Source organism: Prionailurus bengalensis, chromosome A2 (assembly GCF_016509475.1).
Source record: "Prionailurus bengalensis isolate Pbe53 chromosome A2, Fcat_Pben_1.1_paternal_pri, whole genome shotgun sequence".
NCBI classification, from domain to species: domain Eukaryota; kingdom Metazoa; phylum Chordata; class Mammalia; order Carnivora; family Felidae; genus Prionailurus; species Prionailurus bengalensis.
The window spans coordinates 36,417,075-36,423,074 of record NC_057348.1 but is presented as its reverse complement, the minus strand read 5'-3'; the positions used below and the strand labels follow the sequence as shown (position 1 = coordinate 36,423,074).

Sequence of the window (6,000 nt, the reverse complement as noted above, 5' to 3'; positions counted from 1 at the left end):
GCTAATAGGAAGGCGAGAGCCAAAGTTTTCTTTGCAGTTTTTTTTTTTTTTAACGGTTTATTCATTTTTGAGAGACAGCGCAAGCGGGGGAGGGGCAGAGAGAGAGAGAGGGAGGTACAGAATGCAAAGCAGGCTCCAGGCTCTGAAATGTCAGCACAGCGCCCCGGGCAGGTCTGGAACCCACTAGCCTAGAGATCATGACGAACAGAAGTTGGTTGCTCAACCTACTGCGCCACTCAGGAGCCCCTGTTTGCAATCCTTACTGGCAAGACGCTTTTAGTACCTGAGCAATTTTCTAGGAGGGAAGCCACGTGAAAAGTAGCTTTTCCTCCCGGAAGAAGCTACCTCTGCTAGCAGCCACAGAGCTGCTGGTGGCTTAGGATTTGCGCCTTACGCTCGTAAGCACTATCAACAGAAATAGTTCCGCGTTCTCCGTAACTAAAGGGAAGCTTCGGGTACCGGATGTGACGTCTAAGTTCCTCCTTTTCTTCCGTCTATTGACGGAACTCTGGGCTCCCGGATTTGGTGGTTGTGTACGTGGAAGAAGCCCGCGCATGCGCGGCTCGGGCCTTTTCGTCTCAGCTGTGCGCGAAGGGCTCAGGGTAACGTCCCGGACGGGCTCGGGGGGATTGTCAGAGTCATGGCCCGCCGCTGACCGGGCCCGCCGTTTGAGGAAGGGGGCGAGGCCGTTCCGCAGCACCCCTCCCCGGGCCTCAGGCTGGTCGGCCTGGCCCTCCTCCTTCCCGCTTGGTGCTGCCGCCGCCACTGCCGGCTGAGGAGGGGAGATGAGTTGGTTCAACGCCTCCCAGCTTTCCAGCTTCGCGAAGCAGGCCCTGTCCCAGGCCCAGAAGTCTATCGACAGGGTCCTGGATATCCAGGAAGAGGAGCCGAGCGTCTGGGCCGAGACCATTCCGTACGGAGAGCCGGGTAAGGGAGAGAGGGGCGGGGGGTCCCGGGGGGCCTGGGCTCGCGGAGGCTTCTCTCCTGTGGCAGGCCAACGGACGAAGAGGTGTAGGCAGCGCTCCTTCCCCGCCGACGGCGTTTTGAGCGAGTTCTCTCTCCCTAGCCCGTCCACGAATGCTCGTTTGTCTCCAAGTGGGTCTCTGTTGTTTTCCGGAGGGAGATTCCAGCCCCGGTTCTTCCGTGCCCGGGGCCCCCGGTGCGGGTCCTGCCGGCCTCGGAGGCGCGGGTGGTGATTTGTTGGGCTTGTTCTCCGCCCTCGCTCGACGTAGCTAGCTGCAAGCACGAGCAGTCCAGAAAACTGGGATTGCTGCGCGCTCCGGGCACTGGGGAGCCGCGACGTGAAGGAAATCAGCAGGGACGGGAGGCACCGTGCCCGACGCTTAATGAGCACTCCGTGCTCGGCAGCGCGGAATGTGCTTTTTTACGGCTTTCTCATCTCCCAGACAGCTCCTCGAGTTAGGTTTCTTGTTCTCGCCGTTTTACAGAAGGGGAAATCGAGGCCGGGTAACTTCCTCTGGGCCATCCCGCAGGTGAGGGGTGGAATATGTTGGAGATACCACCCGTGGAACCCAGCCCAGGAGTTTGGGGTTGCATCACGTTGTGTTTTCAGAGAGCTGCGTCTCTCTCTCGGTTTCCTGGAGCCCGATCTTTTCAGGGATCTTTACTTGCTTTGGCTCTAAGCCTAAGGAAACAGTTGAGCATTTTAGTGCGGGGGGTAAAAATTTGTCTATTTGGGAGCTCTGAATCTGTGTGCAAAAAAGAAGGAAGTTATTCTTGTCTACTTCTGTCTGGTTTCTTGTTTTAAATTTTACATCTTTGAAAAGGACCTAAGTTTGAGGTACTTCATTTTCAGATATTTTTGCCCCAGGCCTGTGTGTCAGGATCTTAGTACTTTTTACAAGATGCTATGGTGACCTTGTGGGAGTAGCTGAACTTCCTTTTTCTTAGATACCCCACATTTTGAATTACTAAACCTAGAGGAGACAGCAGATAAATTTTAAACATAAGGATACTCGTTTTTTGAAGTTTGGAGCTTGAGTCATGTATATGATTTTTTAAGATAGGTTATCCAGAATAGACAGATTAGTGAAATATTTACTTACTGAGTATTTATTGATTGCCTATGCTTTACATCGCCTCCCTCGAAGGTGACCAGCCTTTCGAATGGAGCAGTTGAGGGGGTTATCACATAACCTTGGGATTTGTGTAAAGCATTCTTCAGTTTCTTCTAGAGGGACATGTGACTTCTGTCATTCATTAATAGACCTACTAAATTCAACTAATTAGCGGACTTAATCTTGCTTGTTCATTTGTTCTTCTGGTTTTCTCCTTTTTTCATTGTTTTTATATACTGAACCGATAGATACACAACTGTGCCCCCAAACTGAAGTGTTCTACATACTTCTCAAGTCATATTATAGAATAGACTTCAGTAGAGGGCTAGGTAGTTTTTAGGAGCTTTTAGGTGCTTGTTCTCGCCCCACCAACTTGTTTGTTTGTTTGCTTTTGTTAAAGTAGCCTTCACCCTGGGCATGAAGCCCAACACTGCGCTTGAACTCAAGACCCTGAAATCAAGACCTGAGCTGAGATGAACAGTCAGAGGCTTAACTGACTGAGCTAACCAGGTGCTCCCATCCCTGTCTGCGTAATTGTGCAGAATTTGTGATGATTCTGCTCAGCCACTTTTGAGTTTAGAAAAGGAAATTTTTTTTTTAAAGAAATGCTTTAATATTTTAGCAAATAGGCCATTTTTTTTTGTTTATCATTGGGTTTTTTAGTATCATGTGTTTCTGTGACTGAATTACCTTTTTTACCCAGAAGATAGTTATTTTCTCTTTGGTGTTTTTTTTTTTTTTCCAACGTTTATTTATTTTTGGGACAGAGAGAGATAGAGCATGAACGGGGGAGGGGCAGAGAGAGAGGGAGGCACAGAATCAGAAACAGGCTCCAGGCTCCGAGCCATCAGCCCAGAGCCTGACGCGGGGCTCGAACTCACGGACCGCGAGATCGTGACCTGGCTGAAGTCGGACGCTCAACCGACTGCGCCACCCAGGCGCCCCTCTTTGGTGTTTTTAAAAAGGCCTAGTGTAAACTACCATCGGTATAAAAACACAATAATTCTTAAAAGATGCCCATCTTTGAAATTCATAGCACTTTTTTTAAATTTTATATTTTATTTTATTAAAAAAAAATTTTTTTTAATGTTTATTTATTATTGAGAGACAGAGACAGAGCTTGAGCATGGGTGGGGCAGAGAGAGGAGGAGACACAGGATGCGAAGGAGGCTCCAGGTTCTGAGCTGTCAGCACAGAGCCCGACGTGGGGCTAGAACTCACATACTGCTGGATCATGACCCAAGCCGAAGTCAGATGCTCAACTGAATGAGCCACCCAGGTGCCCCTAGATTTTATTTTTAAGTAATCTCTACCCAACATGGAGCTTGAACCCACAACCTTGAGGCCAAGAGGTACATGCTCCAGTGACTGAGCCAGCCAGGCACCCGTGAATTTCATATGACCTTCTAATTGCTGACATAATTTGTAATTTAGGAAGGGAACAAAACTTTCTCATAGAGTGGGTTTGGATAATGACTCTTGGAGAATGAACTTGTCATTAAGTACATGAAAATGAATGTGTCCTTTAGAAGTTACTGTTCCCATCAGTTTACTTTGATCTTTGGAAAAGGACATTTGTTGCCAGTATGTTCGGTTCAGTTTTTGAGTGTTACCCTCTTTCCGGCTCGTAAGTATGTTTTATTACTGATATTACGACGAGAATAATTAATAAGAAACTGAACACAAGGTCAGGTTAGTTTGCTATGACTTCACACGATCTGTAAGTGAGGGTACTGCCTCTTGTTGTGAGATGCATCACAACATGTTGTGAGATGTGTATCTTAGACTGAGCATAAGTTATGTAACATATACCATTACTTTCTTAATTTGTTGTGGGAGGGAGTAACATATTTGCTTCTGGTAGGCCAGGCCCATTTTGATCTCTTACCTTTGTTCCTGGTTCCTAGTTTGGACAGATCCGTACCAGTTTTCCTCTTTAAGGCCTAAAGTTCAACAGTAAACTAATTAATCATATAATAAGCAGGTAGCCTGATAGGTGCAAGTTATAGGTCGTATTCTATAGGTTTCCTGTTTTTAAACTATGTATTGACTTATAACAATTGTAATATTAACATAAAATGAATATATTTTTTCTTTTGTAACATATATATATATATATATATATATTTTTTTTTTTTTTTTTGTCAAAGGAATAAGTCCCTCTGTCAGTGGAGGATGGGATACTTCAACCTGGGGGTTAAAATCAAACAGTGAACCTCAGAGTCAGCCTGTAGCCTCTCCTAAAGCAATAACAAAGCCAGTTCGGAGAACTGTGGTAGATGAATCTGAAAATTTCTTCAGTGCCTTTCTCTCTCCAACGGACGTCCAGACCATTCAGAAGAGTCCAGTGGTATCAAAACCACCAGCTAAATCACAACGACCAGAAGAAGAAGTAAAAAGCACTTTACAGGAATCCTTGCCCACTGGACAGTCAAGAACCTCGGAAACAACTGAGTCACAAGTGAAAGACTCTACTCCATGTGTATCAGGGGAAACTCTGGCAGTAGATACTCCGTCGCCAAAAACTGAGGGCAAGCATGAAGAAACTGTTAATAAAGAATCTGATACGAAGGTATCAACTGTACGTTTGAAGGTATCCGAAAATGTAATTAATGTGAAAACAACTAGGGAAAACATACCTAATATGTCGACTGCAGAAACAAAGGACGTGGCTTTGGAACCTAAGGAACAAAAACATGAAGACAGACAGACTAACACACCTTCTCCTCCAGTTAGTACCTTCTCGTCTGGTACTTCTACCACCAGTGACATTGAAGTCTTAGATCATGAAAGTGTAATAAGTGAGAGCTCAGCAAGTTCGAGACAAGAGACTACAGATTCAAAATCAAGTCTTCACTTGATGCAGACATCTTTTCAGCTTCTCTCAGCATCTGCTTGTCCTGAATATAATCGTTTAGATGATTTCCAGAAACTCACTGAGAGTTGCTGTTCATCTGATGCTTTTGAAAGAATAGACTCGTTTAGTGTGCAGTCGTTAGATAGTCGTAGTGTAAGTGAAATCAATTCAGATGATGAACTGTCAGGCAAGGGATATGCTTTAGTACCTATTATAGTTAATCCTTCAACTCCAAAGACTAAAGTAATTGAATCTGTTGAAGGAAAACCTGAAGAAGAAGTAAATGAAACATTAATTATACCCACTGAAGAAACAGAAATGGAAGAAAGTGGACGAAGTGCAACACCTGTTAATTGTGAACAGCCTGATATCTTGGTTTCTTCTACACCAGTAAGTGAAGGACATACTGTCTCAGACAAAGTGGCCGAGCCGCACGAAACTGCTGAAAGTAAGCCAGAAGCACATTCTGAGAAGGAAGATGTTTGCAAGGTAAATCTAGAAACTGCAAGGGGATTTTTGGATATGCTTTTCAGAAATGCAATCATTGTTTATTTATATTTTCATTGTTTATTTTTAACATTCCATGTTGCATAATGATTTGTGCTGATTAAAAAAGACAGGCATTTTGGCCTTTAGGTGTGGCATTAAGGATTTTAAAATTGAATTATTGATATTAAATTACTTGAAATTCCTCTGAGACATCTGTGATAACATAAGTTGATATTTCAGCATAACTAAGAATGAAAAGGTTATCTCGCGTCATTACTTTTGAGTCCTTTCACCTTACAGTTCTTGTATGCTGTGCTCATTTGTCTTTTTGCAAAGGATTGGCTTATGGTAATATACGTCTTAAAAGCCTTTGCAGGTAAAGGTGCTGAAACGAATATAAACACTATATGGGTTTTTTATATCAAAATTTGTTTTGCATGTTCATTATTTGTAGCAAATCCTAAATGAAAAATTTAGTCTTTAATTATTGATGTCTTTCTGTTGTTATTAATTACTTGTTTTCTCTTTTATGTTATTTTGATATTTCCCTGCTAGCTCTCTTAACATGAATAAGAA

At 43.9% G+C, this 6,000-nt stretch overlaps 1 protein-coding gene across 1 annotated transcript in view; it reads left to right on the top strand.

Moving 5' to 3' along the window:
- Nucleotides 1-471: 471 nt before the first annotated feature.
- Nucleotides 472-6,000, top strand: part of TMF1 (TATA element modulatory factor 1) — a 37,313-nt gene continuing 31,784 nt past the window's right edge. Inside the window, exons 1-2 of the mRNA XM_043587902.1 lie at nucleotides 472-927; nucleotides 4,229-5,424. Of these exons, the coding sequence (XP_043443837.1) occupies nucleotides 786-927; nucleotides 4,229-5,424 (1,338 nt within the window). The 5' untranslated portion in view covers nucleotides 472-785. The remainder of the gene's footprint in view (nucleotides 928-4,228; nucleotides 5,425-6,000) is intronic.